The 20,520-nt window shown below is 47.2% G+C and overlaps 1 protein-coding gene across 2 annotated transcripts in view; it reads left to right on the top strand.

Moving 5' to 3' along the window:
• ADCY3 (adenylate cyclase 3) overlaps positions 1-20,520 on the top strand; it is an 89,753-nt gene that overhangs the window by 29,881 nt on the left and 39,352 nt on the right. For both annotated transcript variants that reach the window (XM_059893489.1, XM_059893490.1), the window contains exon 3: positions 10,695-10,844. In XM_059893489.1, coding sequence (XP_059749472.1) covers positions 10,695-10,844 — 150 coding nt within the window. The remainder of the gene's footprint in view (positions 1-10,694; positions 10,845-20,520) is intronic.

The raw sequence follows: 20,520 nt of genomic DNA on the forward strand, positions 1-20,520 counted from the left end.
ATTCTAGAACTCTTCTTCTGTCTCCAGATTATATGTTCCTCTGGGCTGGTATATTTGTTCTCAAGTTCACTCAAAGACAATTCCAGAAAGTCAGGATCTCTGCACTAAATGCAAGTAGGATAACTTAGAGGTGAGAAGACCAGAGCAGGCAACGTGGAACCGTTTTGTTGTTCTGGTAACTCGCATAAGCGTATAGTTTATTACTTCTTGCCTTTCCTCTATTTAACAGTGGTCCTCAGTGAGAAATTGGTTTAAATTGCTTTCACCATCCAGCATCCATATATTAATATGTATGTGAAAGCTCCGTGTTGTCAATATTTGTGAAAACCCACAATTGAGTGTGTCCAGCCCGTTTTACTCCCTCGTGGGGCCTACTGTATAGCACAGGGAACTATATTCAATGTCCTATGATAAACTATAATGGAAAAGAATATAAAAAAGAGTATATATATATGTATAACTGAATAACTTTGCTGTACAGTAGAAAATAACACCTTTGTCGACCTGTCCTCCTCTACCTCGGAATCAATCTATGCTTCCTGCCTTTCCTGTAGCTTCTTTTTTTTATATTGGTTGATTGATTGATTATTTGGCTGGGCCGGGTCTTAGTTGCCTGCCGCACGTGGGATCTTCATTGCAGCATGCAGGATCTTTAGTTGCAGCATGCGAGTTCTTAGTTGCAGCATGCGGGATCTAATTCCCTGACCAGGGATCAAACCTGGGCCCCCTGCATTGGGAGCATGGAGGCCTAACCGCTGGACCACCAGGGAAGTCCCTCCTGTAGCTTCTTTACCCCTAGTAGATTTGAGCTCTTGAGGTTCTTTTTTACTTTCCAGGACCCAACATGAGGTCCACCACTCAGCGAGAACGCCGGAGTTAAAAAAAAAAATCTGAAGCCAAACGTGATTAAACATTTTAAAATAGATTCCTTTAAGTAGAAGGGGAGTTATTTGGCCTGCAGAAAAAGACCAAGGTGACTAATGGGGTCACATGTGTAAGAAAAGACACAGAGGGCTGTGACCTGATGTTTTATGTTTCTGCCAAGAAGCCACAAGAGGAGATGGGGAGCTTTTGATTCGTTTTGTGGTTCTTAATCATCTGGGCTAACAGACCTTTTGGAGAATCTGGTGAAAGCAATGGACTTTGCTCCCCAGAAAAGGGTGAAACACTTTGCCCCTAATTTTAGGGGTTCACTGACTCCCCCTAACCTGGTCCACGGACTTCAAGCGAATAATTCCTTGGTATCGAATGCCAACTGTGAGATGTTCATTCCTGCAGCTGCCCCTCCAGGGAGACAGACCAGGTGCTCTTCTCCGGTCTTAATCGTCTCTACCCCTGTGATTTGGGCCTGCCTTCCATCGTGGGTGCGTTTATCGAGCTACTGTGTCCTTATGTTCAACAAGTATCAGTAGTGTTTTCCTCTTAGCCCACGAGGTCTATGATTGATATAAAAATAAATCTTCTTGTGCCGTCTTTGTCCTCAGCGTTCCTTGTTCTTCAATCCAAAAGCTTAAGAAAGTTTCAAGTGAAGACTCAGGAATCAAAAAGGAAGAAGGCATTGCCTGGGCCGGGGTTTCTCGACCTCAGATCTGTTGACATTTGGGGCCGGACAGCTCCTCATTGTGGGGGGCTGCCCTGTGCCCTGTTCAGCAGCATCCCTGGCCTCCGCCCAGTAGATGCCAGGAGAATCCTCCCCCTTAGTCGTGACAATCAAAAATGTCCCCAGACACACAATGTTCCTCAGGGGGCCCAGATCACCCCCCACCCCAGTTAAGAAATGCTGCTCAGCCTTTCTGTAGCTGGATTTTGGCTCTCTTATTAAAGGGGACACCTCAGTGGAGAATGGACTGTTCTTTCAGCTTCTTTCTACCATAGTCATTCGTGCAGCTAACTTTTGCTCTGTGCCAGTAGCTGTGCCAGGCCCTGCGGCTGCAAATGTAAAAGACACACCCTGACCTCAGGTGCTCCTTGTGTGCTTGTCGGGGTGATACATGCAGATGCATCAGGAGGTGGGTGAGTGTCTCATGGGAAAGAGGGCCTTTGCACCAGTATATTCTCCATCCAGAAGGCTTTCTCCTGATTTTTCCTGTGACTGGGACTTTTTTGTTATTCATATTCTAGTTTAAGTGACACTACTTCAGGGAGACCAGTCCTAACCACCTAACCAGAGTCAGCTGTTTTCACCTAATGCTCTGTAACAAACAGCTCAGAACTCAATGGCTCACAACCACGTATTTCTCACTCACACGTGTGTGGGTTGGCTGGGGTGTGGCTGACCTAGGCTGGGCTCAGCTGGGTTTGGCTACAAGCTGCAGCTTGAGTTTAGTTCTGCTCCATGAGCCTCTCATTCTGCTGGACCTTTGAACTTTTGGTGCATGTTGTTCTCATGGTGACAGCAAAAGCACAAAGGGGAAAGCCAGTGTATTTCAAAAATCTGCTCATGTCATATGCACTGACATCCACTTGGCCAAAGCAAATCACACAGTCCGCGTCAGCAGGAGGGAGGAACACATCACTCTCCCTGAGGCTATGGCAAAGCTGTGGCTGAACAGTACTTTACAGGGGAGTGAAGAAACGGGGCCAGCAGTCTCCCTCACTCAGTCTAAAGCAGCCACCCAGTCACTTTATCATTTTTATTGTCTGCTGAATTTTGGTACTCTTACTGTTGAATTACTTATTTCTTATTTGTCTCTTGTTACCAGATCATCAGCCCCATGATAGCAGGGACTTTTTCTGCCTCATTCACTGCTAAATACCAAGTGCCAACCTGGCACAGGGTGGGCATTCAGTAAATCTGTGAATGAATAGATGGATGGATGGATGGTTGGTTGGATGGTTCCGTTTGGGGAATCAGGGAGGGGTGTTGGAGATAATCTTGACATAGTAACAACAACTAACAGTTCCTGAGGGATGACTAAGGGCCAGGTGTGTGCTGTGTGCTTGTGCTTGACCTGGTTAAATCAAGGCATCATTACAATGTGTAGCCCTCCATTGGCCGGGGCGGGGGCGTGTGGGCAGCAGGGGCAGGATGTTCTGGTTAGAGCTGTAGAGCCCTGGAATAGCACATCTTGTTAGAGGATTGGAGAGGCGCCCAGTGTGGCTGGAGTGAGGGGAGCCTGGTGGGCAGCAGGCAGATACAAGACATAAGAGTGACACTGGAGCCCAATGGTCAGGGCTTCCCTGTTCCACGTCTCTGGGGGAGCCATCGTGTCTGAGTCTGGAGTGGCGCCCCTAGGGGTGTGCAGTACACAACCTGGGAAGCTGTTCTGGCCACCCAGCAGGTCATGAGGGACCTTGTGTCACATGTCGAGATGGCTGGATGCCTATCTGGAAGTCATCTTTGTTTTGGAAGAGGGTGAACACTGCACATCTTTTAGCAGAGGCGTGTCCCAGCTATTAAACAAGTAGGAAGCTTCTGGAAGTCCTTTTGAGGCACGTGGTGGAAACTTGACAAATGTCTGGCTTGGAGGGGCATGTCACAGTACATGTCACAGTGCCCCAAGGCTTGAGCCTTGCATTGTGTCAAGCAGGGTTGTATTTACTGGAGACCCCAGTCACCTCGTGGCAGAGAGATGCTGGAGTTTGCTCCGGGGCAGTACGGGAGCATCACCCCACTGTCTACGGACCTCCCAACCCACAGAGATGCTCCAGGTCCTCACTGGGTTCTGTGCTCCCTGGGGACCTCCAGCACCTAGGACTTCGCCCAGCCTCTGCCGACCCTCATCACAACTCAGCTAAGGAGACAGTAACATAGGGAAAGGGGCCCTGGACTCATGTTTGGGTGGTGTGCTTGCTGGGCAAGAAAGCAGCGGTGGATCTGCCCCCAGGCCACATGTGCCGGTCAGGCTGGCTTCTGATATTCCGTCCTCTGGGCTGGGGCAGAGCTTTTTTAATGTCTTGAAATTTAAATTCTGTGTATGTAGGGGGAAAAAAAGAGGAAGGAGATCTGGGTTCCAGTTTCAGCATTGCTGGGAGACAGTGGGCTTCAAGTCTCTTCTACAAAATGAGAATAAGAAAACTTTGCTGTTGTGACAAACAAATAAGATAATGAATGTGAAGTCTCTTGTAAAACTTCATTAAAGTGTTATTATTAGGTCCCAATTTTCTTTCTCCTTTCTGGAAGAAAAGGAAAAAAAAAGTCATTTAGAACATATTTTACGCCAAGCCCTCTGTTAGGTGGTGTTGCCTAGAATCTCTCTTTTAATCTTAGTGGAACAGCCTTCAGGGTTACGGTGAGGATGAGGAAGCCAAGTCTCAGAGAGGTTAAGTGACTTGCTCCAGGTCACACAGCCTGCTGGTGGTGTGGGAGGTCTCTGTGACGGCGTGGCCCAACCTCTTTGCCATGCGTTCACCCGCTAGTAGGCCCCTCCAAGTGTCTGCAGGGAGCATGGCTCCACAGGTGGGGACCCCACGGGCACTTTGGGGCTGCCACCGCAGCCTCCGGCCAGTCTTCCTTAGGTTGGGGAGGCTGGTTGCCTTCAGAGGTGCCTTCTCCCCGCTCCTTCCTACCCTGCAGCTCCTTGGAGAGTTTTTTTCGAAAACATCTAAGTTAGCTGTAATGAACAGGGGCCTTCCCCCAGCAGCAGAGAATCACAAGGTCTCCGAGGGCAGCTGACATGGACACTGACACCCCAGAGCTGCTGTCTCTCCCTCGGTCTCTTCTCCCCTGTTCGGGAATGTTCTGGAATCTGCGGGCCGGAATGAGTTTATAGGGAGAGGTCAGCCTAGGCATTTGAGCCACCAGCCTGCCTCTGATGGGGTGACTTCCATTTTAAAGCCCCACTAAGAGCAGTCCCTGTCCCCGTGGGCTGTTAGAAAACGTGCGGGACATTGTGACTCATCAGATTCCAAGAGGAAGGATCTTGTAAAGGAATTTTCTCACGGTTGCATTTCTGAGCTGGGGGTGTATTATAAACACATTATCTAGCTGCCACGGGTTAGGCGAAGCTTTAGGCTGAATGTTTACCCACTTGGGAGATGCATTCATTTTATTCATTATTTTTAAAATCTTGTGTTTAAAAGAAAAAAAGAACAATTTGTTTGAAATAAGACTGCTGCCCAGTCTAAAGGAGGCCACTGGGACACGAAGAGGTAACCTCGATGGCACCCCAGAGCAGGGCTTCTCAGCCTTGGAGATGTGGGGGGCACTGCCCGCCTAGTGTGGACGGCCAGGTCGAGGTGCTGCCTTCGCTGGCCCCGGACCACTCGGAAGAGCCAGGAGTGAGGGTCTGTGCATCGGGGCTCCTGCTGACTTTCAGAACTGGAAAGTGGAGCTGGAGCTGTCCAAATACGTTGTTTGGATGACTATAGAGGGCAGAAGCCTTCGGGCTATGCTTGTTCACTGGCCGTGGTATCAGAGCCCCGTCATCATGTTTCCAAGACCCCATCTCTCTCTGGCGCATGTGTGAAGCCATCTAACCTCTTCCTGAATGAATGAGACCCCGCCACCCACCCCCACCCTTCTCTCACTGCTTTGTATGCTCTGCCTTGTACTCTGGATATTTCCTGGAGTGTCCCCCACCTGCTGTCCTGGGGGATGACCGAGCCCCGTTCCTCTCTGCTCTTAGGGTGGGGTGCAGCAGATGGGGTATTAATTAGAAGGCTGGGTCCCAGGGAGATGGTGGGGGCCAGAGGTGGGCTTTATGCTGGCTTCTTGTCTGCTGGCCAGAGGCTGAAGGGGTCAGGTGAGGGGTGAGTCTGTGATGTGGTTCCATTACCTGGTCCGTCCAGCCCAATAGCTCTGGGTTCCTGAGCACCAGGTGCTGGATGAGGCCTGGGCTGGGCTCTGGGGACACAGGGGTGAGGAGGACAGCAGTGCCTGCCTTAGCAGGTGGCCCGTGTGTTAGAGAGGGGCAGACGTGTGTGAGGAGGATGGGGAAGGGATGGAGAGGGAGGGAGGAAGGGAGATGGGAGGCTGAGCAGGAAGAGGGGCTGCCAGGTGGGCCGGCTGTGGCTGGAGTGTTGAGGGTTGGTGGGTATTTGTGCAGCAGTGGGTGGAGGGAAGGCAGTCCTGGAGGGAGAAGAGATGAGTTCTGACAAGGAAGCCCTTCGCCCCTCACCAGGGTGGGAGCACCAGAAAATTCATCCCAGGCCTGCAGAGGTCAAGGCTCAGCTGGGAGGAGCCCATTTGTCATAGTCACGTGAGAGACACATTTCGGATTCTCTCTAGGGTTCAACCTTTCCTGGTGGCCAAAGATTTTCCTGGGTCTGCAGCTCTTAAACTGTAGCGAGAGGCCATACTAACGGATGTGTTAGATGACAGCCGCCCCACTTACCCATCATCGTGGCCTGACCTGGACCTTCTCCGGCAGCGCTGGGCTCCCGTGCTCCATGGGGGCGTCCTGGTCACCGTCGATTCCTCGGTGCTGGCACTGTTCGGGGCCCACTGCCGAAGGAGCACAACTCATTTTTTCCAAGCGTGTTGGGAGGAGCACATCCCTTTTGCTAAGTGAGACACACAGGCATAATTTAGGGATTTCTGAGCCTAGAGCTAATGACCACCCATGTGTAGGGAAGTTGTGGAAATCTGTAGATGTACTACTTTGTTTCAGATTAAAATTGCAAGCAGCTCACAATAAGTGCTTTAGGGCTGGTATTTTGGTGGAAATTTTAATTTTAGTTTTAAAAAATATCTAATAGCCTTTCTGGGGAAAGGTGGGGTTATAAATATGTAAATTAGCTGAGGGGTGCTTGTAGGGTGGGGTTTTGCATCACAATAATAAGAGATGAGTGCAGGAAGAAACCTTATCCTCTAGTTTTGAGCCCTTGTTTAATCTCAATTCCTTCTGTAAAATTGGAATAATATCACCTGCCTTGTGAAGTTAAAGGAGATGAGGTGGGTGAGGTGTGTGACCGTGTCTAGAACGTAAGGTTGTGATGTGAGAGGATGTTACAGGCGAGGGAACAGGCCAGGATCAGGGGCTCCCGGCCCTGGCTGAACGTGGGGACTGCTGTCCACACCCTCACCCGCCCCGCTGGTCACCTGTGCACCTCTGGACCCCCATCACCCCAGGGGACCGTGTTACAGTGCAGTTCCTGCTCCCTCCCCAGCCCTCCTCCCCAGAGCGAACCCCTGCTTCCTCGGCTGGAGGTCTCCTTGGCTTAGTGGATTTGTGCCCTGGAGTTGGAGGCTAAGCCTCTCGCCCCCCCTCTGCCTGGCACCAGGGGGTTGCCGCACTCCTTCTGGGCCTCGTAGCCCTGGAGAGAGAGGTCAGGTGGACCAGAGCAGCAGCGCCCTGAGGGCCCTTTCTTCAGTTGAGGCAAGTTTAGAGAATTGGGGGAGCTCCAGGAGACCCAAGGCCTGGGACTGTCGGGAGAATTGTCTGGAAACAGATGTGCTCACTGGAAGGCGGGAGGGAGTTCCCTGGCATGGATGGCACCTGCAGGACCCACCTGACTCTGCAGCGCATGGTCCAGATGTGGCCGTTTCCCTCCGCATCCCTGCAGCCGAGAGTGCGGGTCAGGAAGGGGATGAGATCTCTGGGTCCGGGGATGCCCAGGGCCCGGGAGGCAGCGTGGCTCTCTGGCCAACTTGGAACTGACCTGCTCTCCTTCCCCTGGCCTCTCGGGACCAGGTCATCGCCAATCCCAACCTTGGCCCTCAGAAGTGAGGTCTGATGAGGACCAGTGTCAGGACCGGGGGATCTTCCAGATGAGTCAGTCCCTCCCTCGCTCATAGGTGACGAAGTGAGCTCAGGGAGGTTATTTGACCTGGCGGCCACCCGGCTAGCGAGGGGCAGTGCCGGAGTCCAGCGCGCCTCTTAAATTCACTTTCTAGATCATCTGTACCTACAAGTGAGTGCAAAAGTACATTTTATTTTAAAATGTGCACTTCAGTGAAAGGAATGCTGTCCTGCCTAGACATTCCCCAGGCATGAACCCAACCTGAATCCTCTTTTTTTAAAAAATTAATTAATTAATTATTTTTGGCCGCGTTGGGTCTTCATTGCTGTGAGCAGGCTTTCTCTAGTTGCAGCAGGCGGGGGCTACTCTTCGTTGCGGTGCGCGGGCTTCTCATTGCGGTGGCTTCTCTTGTGGAGCACGGGCTCTAGGTGCGCGGGCTTCAGTAGTTGTGGCACGGAGCTCAGTAGTTGTGGCTCATGGGCTCTAGAGTGCAGGCTCAGTAGTTGTGGCGCATGGGCTTAGTTGCTCCGCAGCATGTGGGATCTTCCCAGACCAGGGCTCGAACCCGTATCCCCCGCATTGGCAGGTGGATTCTTAACCACTGCACCACCAGGGGGGTCCCTGAATCCTGTTATTTTTTGGATTATAATCTTTGGTTTGAAACTTTTCTGCTAGAGTTGCTCTCTGACAGCCTGTCTGCAGGTTTGGTTTTCTTAGGTGGACGCCCTGTGGGTAATGACAGTAGCTCAGCACTGTACAAGCTCAGCACTGTACATTTTACAGAGCCCGCCTCGTGCATCCTCGTGAGGTGGTCAGGAAGACCCCTGAGTGAGGAGCTCTGTCCCCAGCCGTGTGACATCCCAGGCTGGTTGTGGCCAGGGCAGAGACAGGCCTGTGGCCCCAGGTCAGCCTGCCTTGTCTGGAGCCCCTGGTTCAGTTGCTGACACTGGCAGGTGTGGGGTCCACACGTGTGGCTCCTCCCTCGCCCTCCAGGACCCCAAGCCCTGTCAGCCTGGAGACCCTCGGCCCTCGCCCTCCAGGACCCCAAGCCCTGTCAGCCTGGAGACCCTCGGCCCGGTGGCTGCTGTATCTGGACCCCGCATGGGCTTCGGTCGAGTGCCACTGCTTGGTGAGGATGCACGGGGTGCAGCCTGACCTTGACCAGCTTCCTGCGCCATGAACTTGGAGTTGGGCAGGTTTCTAAAGCCACATGGACCCCACAGGAGGGTGGCTTCTGGGCTGGTGGAGGTTCCTGGACCTCAGGCTAGACTGGCTTTGAGACCCAATGATCTGTGTGATTTGCTTTGACTCACTGAACGTAAATTATAAATTGGCAGCTTTTCCGATCATCAGATGTTTAATAAGTGGCCTGACCATACTAATGACCAGTGGGCATACTCATACTGACCACTCAGATGGGAATGGGTTGTCATGGCCCAGAAGAAGGTGCAGGAGACGTCCTGCAGGACTTTGAAACCCCCTGCTTGCCCGGCAGACGGTGTAGGCGATCAGGCTGCCCAGGCCCAAGAACACAGCTGGTTGTCAGTTGCTAGAACCAGCCATCTAGGAAGCTCGTGAAATCTTCACCCAGTGATTTGATGACCAGCACCAAGACACACCTCACCTACTAATTAATTCATTGCTCAGCAGACCTTTGTTGAGTGCCCCCTGGGCTTAGACTGGTCCCCAAGTACAGACTCTTCAGGAAGCTTCTGCTGGGGGTGGTAGGTCCTCCTGGTTAGTTTCGACCGGCAGCCCTGAAGAAACATAAAAGCAGTCAGAGGGATACAGCATAACCGAGAGTACCCAGGAAATTAATGTTAGAATGAACTTGCCTTATTGTCTGTTAAACTATCTTGTCTCAACATCTAAAATTGACTTCCCTGCATTTTTCACCTACCCCAGAATTTATTATGTTCCGCTGGGCCAATCTTTTCTTCCTCTAGGGTCAGAAACTTAAGAACTTCTGTCTCCCTTCCTGCCTCTCAACTTCCAACTTCTGCTCCAGAAACCACACCCTTGGGAGGAGGGGTCTGTCCGCCTCTGGCAGGACCTCAGGGAATCAAGGCAGGGAGCGTGGGGCAGCCTCAGGGGAGTGGGAGGCACCAGACCTGGGAACAGACCTTGTTGGAGAAGCTTCATGGCCAGTGGTCTTGGAGAAGTGGGAGGAATTAGAACCTGGTCCAGCCCCACATGGGGCCCCGTCAGGTCAAGGATTGGAGCCGGCAGCAGACAGCGCCAGGAAATCAGGTGTGGTTTGAATGTCAGGTCCATAGCCAAGGTTACCTCTGGCGGCCTGTGGGAGTGGGCTGGGGACCGAGGACACCTAGCCAGCCTGCAGGGTGCCAGGGGTGGGGGAGCAGGTTCTCGATGCCCAAAGAAGCCCTTGGTGCCAATGCACCGAGCTTACCGGACAGACGTCAGATCCCACCTGCCTCTTCCCCTTCCTGTAGCTTCAGTTCTTCATGAGACCTGGATGTTGGTACTGGCCACCCTCTCATCTGCTGGCAGGTGGGGTTGGCTCAGAGGATGCATGTGAATCCCAGAAGCCTGTAGCCTGCGGCACATGTGTTAGGTGGCATCGTGACAACTAAATCAGCCCAGAACCTCTTCTGGTCTCCTGTGACATTGCATATGATCTGCAGCTATTAGGATTATACACCCCTGGCCAGTAGATCTGGGTTCACTTTCCTCCCCAGCTAATCAGCACAGTACCTAAATGCGCCTATGAAGTAAGGGTGCAGTAAGTGGTGGTTGAACAAGTGAGTGAGTGAATGGATGAGTAGCAGAAGGACTGCTCAGGCGTCACAGGTGGGCAGGATTGGCCAGCTTCCCCACCATGAAAAGGTGGAAGGGAGAACAGCAGTCCCCTCACCCATCCATGGCGGTGGGGCACGGTCTACTTCAGGGCTCTGAATACCCCCTCGAGGTCAGAAGCTTTGCTGGGGACCTCCCTGGACAGTGGGCAACTTGCAGTTGGATTTGGGTCACCACCTGCCCACCTCCTCCATCCTTCTCCTGAAGACATGCCTTGACCGTTGTCCTTTCCTCTCTTCCTCCTCTGGATACAGATTCTGGCCAATGTCTTCCTCTACCTGTGCGCCATCGTCGTGGGCATCATGTCCTACTACATGGCGGATCGCAAGCACCGCAAGGCCTTCCTGGAGGCCCGCCAGTCGCTGGAGGTGAAGATGAACCTGGAGGAGCAGAGCCAGCAGCAGGTGAGGCTCTCTGGGGGTGGCCTTGGGGCAGTGCCGGCCTGGAGCCTGGGTTTGGGGCCTGTCGGAAGGGTGTGAACCCAGTTGCTGTGGGTACCCCAGGGCTCCGTGTGAATTCTTTTTCTCTGGAGGCATCACTCTGTGTTATTCCTCTCCCTGCTCCCTCTGCCACACCCCCCTGGGCAGATCGCTCACCTGCTTTGTTCTCAGGGCTCCTCTCCCTGCGGTGGGGTGGGAGTGGGAGACCCATCCCCTGGCCTCGGGGGCCCTTGTGTGTGAAGTCTATCAGCCCCTCACCCCTCCTCCCACAGGCTCAGGGCAATCTCCCCACTGCCTTCTCCCACTAAGTCATTTGTGAAGACCTAAAACTGAGCCCAACCCCTGGGGAGCCCACTGTTTACATTTTTCCATCAAGAGAAGTGCCTGCCTGCTGTCCCCTCTCTTTGTTTACTGGCTTGACTCCAGCCTGATCCACTGCAGAAACTCCCCGCTCTCGTGTGACTCAGTCTTCTAAATAGTTTTTGGTCTGGATTCATCTCACATGCTTTTTGAAGGATTTCAGAAATGACATCCACCAGTTTCCTGTTATCCATAGGTTGACTTGCCCTGAACAAACAAACCCAATAGGTTGAAAACATATGATTTCTCTGCTCTGGGAACCATGTCATTTTGTGTTCAGGTGGTGCTGTTTGCTCTGGGTTCAGTGGGTTCACTGAAATTGCTGTTTTCATAGACCCTGCCACCCAGGTGGGTGGGGCCTTAGTTTCGGGGGGCCCCACTGGTGGGCCTCATGGTCTCTAGACAGTGCTATTTGAAGGCACACACTGAGTCATTTAGCTGATGTGTCCTAGCTTTGTCTGCCCTGGGAGGTTCTTTCTCTCTCTGTTTACCAATGAGATCTAGAAGCTTCTGAGCTGGGCCTCGGACTCATCTCTTTCAGAAGACAGGCTTTAGAAGGGGAACCTTCCTACCTCCGTTGTGACAAAGGGCCCGTCTTATTCGTCCCCTTCTCCTCGGCCCTGTATCCTGTGGTTACCGGGGAGCTGCTGCGGCTTGAACATATTTAAAGAATCGTCAGTAAAGCTTTACTGGCTATATTGAATTCCTTCAAAGGCATTCTTTAATTTCTGCTTTTTATGCTGTCTTGGTTCTTGTTTGCATTTGATCTCTCATAATGTGGAGGCAGCCCTCTGGGTTCTCTACATTTTAAAAAAATGCATGTGTCACCACTGAGCTAGACTGGGGAGTTCTTTTTTATATAGTCTGTGCAGTTTTCAGTATACCCATCTGTGTTCATCTTGTCTGTCTCATAATGTATAATCCAGGACATCTTCAATTACGTTCAGTAGTGCTTGGTGGGGGCCTCCTGGTGTGGTGAGGAAGGCCCTGAGTCTCACCCTGGATCTGTTAGTCTCTGGGTGGATGATTTAGACAAGTTATCCACCCCATAGAGCCTCACTTCCCTCATCTGCAAAGTGGGGGTATTGATACTCCAAAGTAGAGATGTTGATACTCATCTTGCTGAGGGTCAGATGGGAAACACAGAAGTGCTTTGTAACCAGTAAAGCTGGAAACAGTGATGGTCAGGCTGAGGTACATAGGCCACAAGGCCCACTTTCTAATGCCCCTTTGGGCAGGATCAGTGCGGGGAGCCTGGGGTCTGGCTGAGAGAACCACGCCTGTGTGCTCCAGGCCTCCTGGACACCGTGGAGTGGCCAGGGGGCACTGGCAGCCTGCCCAGGCCATGCTGCCGCTCCTGTGCGTTACCTGCTCAGGCACTAGCCCAGGAGTGAGGGGTCCAGGGAGGCAGAAGGGAGGTGCAGGGGGCGGAGGGGCACAGACCTCATCCCCAGGCCTTGCTGGGCTACAGCAGGTGGCTGTAAATGGCCATCAAGTGGACTCTAGCCTGAATGTGACCTTGGGCTAGTCCCTTCCCCTCTTTGGGCCTCAGTTTCCCTATATGTAAATAGTAGATGATAATAAATTTGGCGGTAACATGGGAGAATCTGTGTCAGTTCCTTTGAGAGTGAGAAAAGCATTATCACCATCAGGAGGGCTGGAATTCTGCCACCTGTGAGTTTCAATTTGCTGTATTTTCCTTAGGACTTTTGTGGCTATGGACATGAGAGCTGCTTGCCATTTTAACTTTCTTTCCATGTCCTTGACAGGTTTGGGTATCATGGTTATGCCAGACTTATTAATTGGAGAAATGTTCCCTCTTTCTAATCCCTGGAAAAGTTTAAGGAAGATTTAGGTTATTCCTTTAATGTTTAGAAGAATTCACTAGTGGAGCCCTATTGGGTCTGGAGGTTTCTTTATGAGAAGGTTGTTTCATCTAAAGATATAACGTTGTACATTTCTTTTTGCATGAGTTTTGGAAAGTTTTTGTTTTTTCAAGAACTTGTCCATTTCATCTAAGTTTTCAAATTTTTGACATTATATTTTCTTTTTATGTGTCATTGTGTATGGGATTTGTATTCCTTTTTTGATTACTGATATTGGTAATTTGTGCCTTCTGTTTTTAAATTTTTTCTTAATTTGTCTTACTAAGGTTTATTAATGTTTTAGCCTTTTCAGTGAAACACCTTTTTGGTTCTTTGTGCATTTCTGTAATTCATTAATTTATGCTTCTAACTTTGTATTTCCTTTCTTTGGGATTAATTTAGTGTTCTTTTTTACCTTCTTGAAATGGAACTGATATAGCTAATTTCCAACATTTCTTTTCTAAAACATGTACTTATGCTATAGATTTCCCTCATTACAGTGCTTTAGCTTTATCCCGCAAGTTTTTTTTTTTTTTAAATTTATTTAATTAATTAATTAATTTATGGCTGTGTTGGGTCTTCGTTTCTGTGCAAGGGCTTTCTCTAGTTGTGGCAAGTGGGGTCCACTCTTCATCGCGGTGCGCAGGCCTCTCACTATCGTGGCCTCTCTCGTTGCGGAGCACAGGCTCCAGACGCGCAGGCTCAACAATTGTGGCTCACGGGGCCAGTTGCTCCGCGGCATGTGGGATCTTCCCAGACCAGGGCTCGAATCCGTGTCCCCTGCATTGGCAGGCATATTCTCAACCACTGCGCCACCAGGGAAGCCCTATCCCGCAAGTTTTGATATGTCATATTCCTGTTGTCATTTTAGTTCCATTTTCTAAATTCTAAAATTTATATTTTCTAAATCCATTGAGATGCCTTTGATCCATGAGCTATGTAGGAGTAAGTTAATTTCCAAATATCTGGGGAATGTTTAAAAGTTATCTTTTTAGTACTGATTTTTAGCTTCGTTTGACTGCGGTCAAAGACTATGCTCTGTATGATTTTAGCCCTTTGAAATTTGTTGAAACTTGATTGTTGACCTAGCATGTGATTGGTTTTGATGCACTTAAGAATAATGTATATTCTACAAAATGTATCAAAATGTCTTTCAAAAATGAAGTAAGGTCAATAAGTGTCAATTATGATTCATTTGCATCTACCCCAAAGTATTTTTTGCCTCTTTGGTCACAATGCAAAGACCTCACAACACTTAATTCCCCCTCCCCAATACTTTCTGGCCACTGTAATATATTGTATTTTATTATTTATTTGTTTCAGGTTTTTAAAAAATTGGGGTATAGATGATTTACAATATTTTGTTAGTTTCACATGTACAACATTGTGATTCGATTGTAATGTATTTTAATTCAACATATGTTTTAAGCCCCACAAAACAGTCTCACATTATAGTCTTCTACAGTTAATATTCATTACCTACGTTTGCCCGTATTTTACCCTCTCAGTTACACTCCATTTCTTCTTCATTGCTGTGCTTCCATCTTCTTGAGTAATTCCTTTTAATATTGCTTTTCTTTTTATTTATTTATTTATTTATTTATTGGAGGCGTTGGGTTTTTTTCATTGAGGTGCATGGGCTTCTCATTGCAGTGGCTTCTCTTGTTGCGGAGCATGGGCTCTAGGTGCGCGGGCTTCAGTAGTTGTGGCACAAAGGCTCAGTAGTTGTGGCTCACGGGCTCTAGAGTGCAGGCTCAGTAGTTGTGGCGCATGGGCTTAGTTGCTCTGCGGTATGTGGGATCTTCCCAGACCAGGGCTCGAACCCGAGTTCCCTGCATTGGCAGGCGAATTCTTAACCACTGCGCCACCAAGGAAGTCCCTAATATTGCTTTTCAAGTCGGTCTGTTGGCACTAAATGCTCTCCATTTCTAATTGCTAGAAGTGTGTTTATTTTGATTTCAATTTTGAAAGTCATTTTTTATCAGATATAGAATTTAAGGTTTCTGGATTTTTACTTTCTGCCCTTTGAAGGTGTCTTTCTATTATCCTCGGGCTTCCAACTGTAGGACATAGTGTTGCTCCTTTTGTTATTTAGTTTTTGAAGTATAGTTGCTGTATAATATTATATAAGTTACAGATGTACAATATAATGATTCACAATTTTTAAAGATTATACTCCATTTATAGCTATTATAAAATATTGGCTATATTCCCCGTGTTGTACAATAATACTGTTGCTCCTTTTAAACTAATGCATATTATCTTCCTCTGTTTGCTTTTACTGTTTTCTTTTTGTCTTCGGTTTTAGCTTTGCCTAGGGGTTTTCTTTTGAAGTTACCCTGTTTTGTACTCAAAGAGCTTCTTGCATTGATGGCTTGATGAAAATTTTTAGCCAGTATCTTTTTGTAGCTTCTCCCTCATTCTGTCCTTTTCTTCTATGACTCTAGATATCTTTATTAGACATTTCTACCAAGTTCCATAAATTTCTGGATCTTCCTTTCTTTCTTTCTGTGCTTCAGACTGAATATTTTTACTGACCTAACTTTCAGTTTACTAATCCTCTCTTCTGCTTTGTCAACTCAATGGTTGAGCTCATCTCTGGAATCCTTAACTTCAGTATTGTACTTTTTTCAGTTCTAGAATTTCCATTTTATTTTATTTTATTTAAAAAAAAAATTTTCCATTTGATTTTAAAAAATAGATTTGAGTTCTCTGGTTAAGTTCTCCGTTTTGTCATCTATTTTTAGAACCATATTAAACATTTATTTTAAAGTCTTTGACAACCATGGTATCGGAATACTGATGGGTCTGCTTTTCTCTCTTGATTTTTGGTCCTGTCTTATGGCATCCTGGACTTTTAATTAACACTGGATATTGTGTATGGAAAATAATAGCAGCTCTGAATGATGTTGTGTCTCTCCAGACGGGATTACTTTTCTTGCAGCAGATGGTTATGGTAGGGTTAGCTCAGATTGATCCCATGTGGGGGTGAGAAGATTTAAAGCTGGGTTTAGCTTGAGAGCTGGTCTGTTTCTGTTCTGTGCCTACTCTTAGGAAATATCCCTTCAGGGGTCTTAACTGAAAGGGTGTCCTCCTCTTGAGGGATCCTGAATTCCTCAGCATTAAGAGACTGCCAAAACTATCCTTTGATTTTTAGCCTCCTGTCTGTCACTTTCTGCTTGGATTTTCGGTCTCTTGCCCCATACAGCTTAGGGATTGGCAAATGCCTCAAGGGGAGTAGTTGTAGAGAAAGTCAGGCTTACTTTTCTATGGTTCTCTTCTGTCCAGGATCTCACCCCTCTACTCTGTGTTGGAATCCTTGTTCACCATTTCTTGTTTCTCCAGCCCCTCGGAAGCTCTAGCCATTGCTCTCTGTTCAGACTCTCAACCCTGGTCTCAAGGGAAAGAATGGCAGAGTGTGTTGGGCTCACTTAAACATGTCTCTCTTCCCTCAGAGAGCTTGTGCCCTGAAGTCCTAGCTGTCTTGGTTGTTTCCCATTGCCTTCAGATAGCTGTTCTTTTGTGTTTTATCCGGCTTTTATAGTTGTTCTTGGCTAAAGGGTTGGTCTGATATAAACTCCTCTATAAGAAGCAAGAGTTGGACGTTATTTAAAATATTTTAAAGTTTATTTCAGAGGAGCTCAAAGTGTACATATTATAAAATTACAAAGGTATGAAAAAAATTGTACCGTGGAAAGTAAGTTTCCCTCTATATATCATCCACTTCCCCATCCCTCAGACAAGCACTGTCGTCTCTGTCGTGTTTCAGAGGTATTCTATTTCCAAATCTTTGTATATAGGCACACCTTGCTTTATTGCATTTCACTTTATTGATTGTGCTGTGCAGATATTGAATTTTTTTTTAACAAGTTGAAAGTTTGTGGCAGGAATTCCCTGGCAGTCCAGTGGTTAGGACTCTGTGCTTTCACTGCCGAGGTCCCGGGTTCAACCGCTGGTTCGGGAACTAAGATCCCACAAGCCATGGCATGGCCAAAAAAAAAAGAAAAGGAAAAGAAAGTCTGTGGCAACCCTGAATCAAGCAAGTCTATCAGCACCATGTTTTTCCAACAGCATTTGCTCATTTCATGTGTCTGGGTCACATTTTGGTAATTTTCACAGTATTTCAAACTTTTTCTTTATTATTACATTTGTTGTGGTGATCTGTGATCAGTGATCTTTGATATTACTCTTGTAATTGTTTTGGGGGACCACGAACTGCGCCCATATGATACGGCAAACAATAAATATGTATGTTCTGACTGCTCCACTGACCGGTCATTCCCCCATCTCTCTCCCTCTCCTCGGGCGCCCTATTTTCTGAGATACAACAGTATTGAAATCAGGCCAATTAATAACCATACAGTGACCTCTAAGTGTTCAAGTGAAAGGAAGAGTCACGTATTTCTCACTTTAAATCAAAAGCTAAAAATGATTAGCTTTAGTGAGGAAGGCATGTCAAAAGCCAAGATAGGCCAGAAGCTAGGCCTCTTGCACCAGTTAGCCAAGTTGTAAACGCAAAGGAAAAGTTCTTGAAGGAAATTAAAAGTGCTACTTCAGTAAACACAAGAATGATGAGAAAGCAAAAGAGTCTTATTGCTGATATGGAGAAAGTTTTTTAGTGGTCTGAATAGAAGAACAAACCAGCCACAACATTCCCTTAAGCCAAAGCCTAATCCAGAGCAAGGCCCTAACTCTCTTCAGTTCTGTGAAGGCTGAGAGAGGTGAGGAAGCTGCAGAAGAAAAGACTGAAGCCATCAGAGGTTGGTTCCTGAGGTCTCAGTTCTAAGGAAGAAGCCATCTCCATAACATGAAAATGCAAGATGAAGCAGCAAGTGCTGATGTAGAAGCTATAGCAAGTTATCTAGAAGATCTAGCTAAGATCATTAATGAAGGTGGCTACACTAAACAATGGTTTTTCAATGTAGTTGAAACAGCCTTCTATTGGAAGAAGATGTCATCTAGGACTTTCATAGCTAGAGAGGAAAAGTCAATGCCTGGTTCCAAAGCTTCAAAGAATGAGCTGACTTTCTTACTGGGGGCTGATGCAGCTGGTGACTTGAAATTGAAACCAATGCTTGTTTACCGTTCTGAAAATCCTAGGGCCCTTAAGAATTATGCTAAGACCTGTTGAGACCTAATGCTCAGAAAAAAAGATTCCTTTCAAAATATCACTGCTTAATGACAATGCACCTGGTCACCCAGGAACTCTGATGGAGATGGATAAGGAGATTACTGTTGTTTTCATGCCTGCCAACATAACATCCATTCTGCAGCCCACGGATCAAGGAGTAATTTCAACTTGCAGGTCTCATTATTTAAGAAATACATTTTGTAAGGCTATAGCTGCCATAGAGAGTGATTCCTCTGATAGATCTGGGCAAAGTAAATTGAGAACCTTCCGGAAAGGATTCTTTATTCTAGATGCCATTAAGAACATTCGTGATTCATGTGAAGAGGTCAAACTATCAACAGTAACAGGAGATTGGAAGAAGCTGATTTTAACCTTTGTGAATGACTGAGGGGTTCAAGACTTCAGTGGAGGAAGGAACTGCAGACGTGGTGGAAATAGCAAGAGAACTAGAATTAGAAATGGAGGCTGGGACTTCCCTGGTGGCGCAGTGGTTAAGAATCCACCTGCCAATGCAGGGGACACAGGTTCGAGCCCTGGTCTGGGAAGATCCACATGCCGCGGAGCAACTAAGCCCGTGCGCCACAACTACTGAGCCTGTGTTCTAGAGCCCGAGAGCTACAACTACTGAGCCCGTGTGCCACAACTACTGAAGCCCGCACACCTAGAGCCCATGCTGTGCAACAAGAGAAGCCACCGCAATGAGAAGACCGTGCACCGCAACAAAGAGCAGCCCCCGCTCGCTGCACTAGAGAAAGACCGCACGCAGCAATGAGGACCCAACGCAGCCAAAAATAAATAAATAAAGTAAATCAATTTATTTAAAAAAAAAAGAAGTGGAGGCCGAAGATGTGACTGAATTGCTGATGAAACTAATGGATGAAGTGTTGCTTCTTACAAATGAGCAAAGAAGATGGTTTCTTGAGGTAGCTTCTACTCCTGATAAAGATGCTGTGAAGATTGTTGAAATGACATCAAAGAATTTAGACTATTACCTAAATTTAGTGATAAAACAGCGGCAGGGTTTAAGAGGATTGACTCCAGTTCTGAAAGAAGTTTTACTGTTGGTAAAATGCCATCAAACAGCATTACATGCTACAGAGAAACCATTCGTGAAAGGAAGCGTCAGACTTCGTTGCCGTCTAATTCTAAGACATCGCCACAGCTCCCGCCACCTTCAGCAGCTACCACTGATCAGTCAGCAGCACCAATATCAAGGCAAGACCCTCCACCAGCAAAAAGATCACGGCTCGCTGAAGGATTAGGTGATTGTTAACGACTTTCAGCAATGAAGTATTTTTTTTTTTTTGCAATGAAGTATTTTTTAAAATTAAGATACATACATTGTTTTTTTTTGATATGCTATTGCATACTTAATAGACTACAGTATAGTGCGAACATTTATATGCACTGGGAAACCAAAAAAATTCACGTATTCGCTTTATTGCAGTATTTGCTTTATTTCGATGTTCGGTTTATTGCAGTATTCAGGAACTGAAACCGCAGTATCTCTGAGGTGTGCCTGTACAGACTTTTCACACACAAATGGTAGTATGTTCACTCTTCTGCACTCCATCTATTCACCTAATCCCTTAGAGAAGGTTCTAAGTCCATATTGCAATTGCCTCGTGCTTTTTGTGACGGTGCTGTATTCCATTGTATAGAGGTACCATCATTTATTTAAAAGGGCTCCTGTAGGTAGACATTTAGGTTATTTCCAATTTTTTGCTACTGCAAACATTGCTGTAATAGACATCTTTATAGGACACCATATTATACATGTACAAATGTATCTGAAAACTCAAAACCTAGAAGTGGAATTGCTGGATCAAAGGGCATGTGCATTTTAAAAAGTATACATATATATGTGTATATATATATATGTATATATATATGTGTGTATATATGTGTGTGTATGTGTATATATATATATATATATATATGCATATTTACTGTGGTAAAATATACAGAAGATAAAATTTACCATTTTAATCATTTTGAAGTGTATAAGTTCAGTGACATTAAGTACATTCACAACATTGTGCCGCCATCACCACTGTTCGTTTTCAGAGCCTTTTCATCATCCCAAACAGAAACTCTATACCCATTAAATATTAACTCCTCATCCTCCTCTCCACCAGCCCCTGACAACCACTATTCTACTTTGTCTTTATGAATTTGACTGTTCTAGGTACCTCATGTAAGTAGAATCCTACAATATTTGCCCTTTTGTGACTGGTTTATTTCACTTAGAATAATGTCTTCAAGGTTCATCCATGTTGTAGTA

This window comes from Balaenoptera ricei, chromosome 13 (assembly GCF_028023285.1).
Source record: "Balaenoptera ricei isolate mBalRic1 chromosome 13, mBalRic1.hap2, whole genome shotgun sequence".
NCBI lineage: Eukaryota > Metazoa > Chordata > Mammalia > Artiodactyla > Balaenopteridae > Balaenoptera > Balaenoptera ricei.